Source organism: Condylura cristata, unplaced genomic scaffold (assembly GCF_000260355.1).
Source record: "Condylura cristata isolate star-nosed mole 26May11 unplaced genomic scaffold, ConCri1.0 scaffold00003, whole genome shotgun sequence".
Lineage (NCBI taxonomy): Eukaryota > Metazoa > Chordata > Mammalia > Eulipotyphla > Talpidae > Condylura > Condylura cristata.
In genome coordinates, this window is record NW_004567104.1 from 78,553,332 (window position 1) to 78,553,926 (window position 595).

General features: G+C 73.4%; 1 protein-coding gene across 1 annotated transcript in view; it reads right to left on the bottom strand.

Annotated features, from left to right (window-relative positions):
• TSPEAR (thrombospondin-type laminin G domain and EAR repeats) overlaps positions 1-595 on the bottom strand; it is a 24,213-nt gene that overhangs the window by 22,637 nt on the left and 981 nt on the right. The window contains exon 2 of the mRNA XM_012731197.1: positions 438-584. Coding sequence (XP_012586651.1) covers positions 438-584 — 147 coding nt within the window. The remainder of the gene's footprint in view (positions 1-437; positions 585-595) is intronic.

Genomic DNA, 595 nt, shown 5'->3' on the forward strand with positions numbered 1-595 from the left:
GCGGGGCAGGGCTCAGGGCCGAGGGTTGCGGTCCACTGGGCTGAACAGGGGCTGGGGTGAGATGCGGGCAGTAGAGGAAGCAGCAGGACACGGCAGTGGAGGCGGTCCCAGACTGGGGCTGGGCACAGCAGGGTGGCCGCAGGCCCGCGTGGCTATGTGGGCCCGGCTCTGGGCACCGGCCCGCCTCTGGCCGCGGCTGGGAGGGCAGCAGGCCATGCTCCCGTGGCGGCGAGGGTGGGCGCAGACCGGGGCGGGCCGCCCCAGAGGCGCGGCTGGCGCCTTTGCTCACTAACGGGGCTCAAACGGCCGTCTCGCCCACGGCTGTCAGAGGCTCGGCCACCGGCCTGGCTGCCCCCCGCTCCGCCGACCCAGGGTCAGCCCCCCCGTGCTGCACCGGGAAGGTTGGGAGGGAAGGACCGGCACGCAGAGGCACTGACCTTAGGCGGGAGGTCAGGCGCCTTCAGGGTGACCACGATGGAGAACTCCTCGGGGAAGAGGTCGCATCGGAAGAAAATCCTCGAGGCCGGGAAGCTCACCGCGTGCGGGGCGGCGGCCGAGAGCTGCAGCCCGCGGGCGCCCTGGGCCTGCAGCGTCC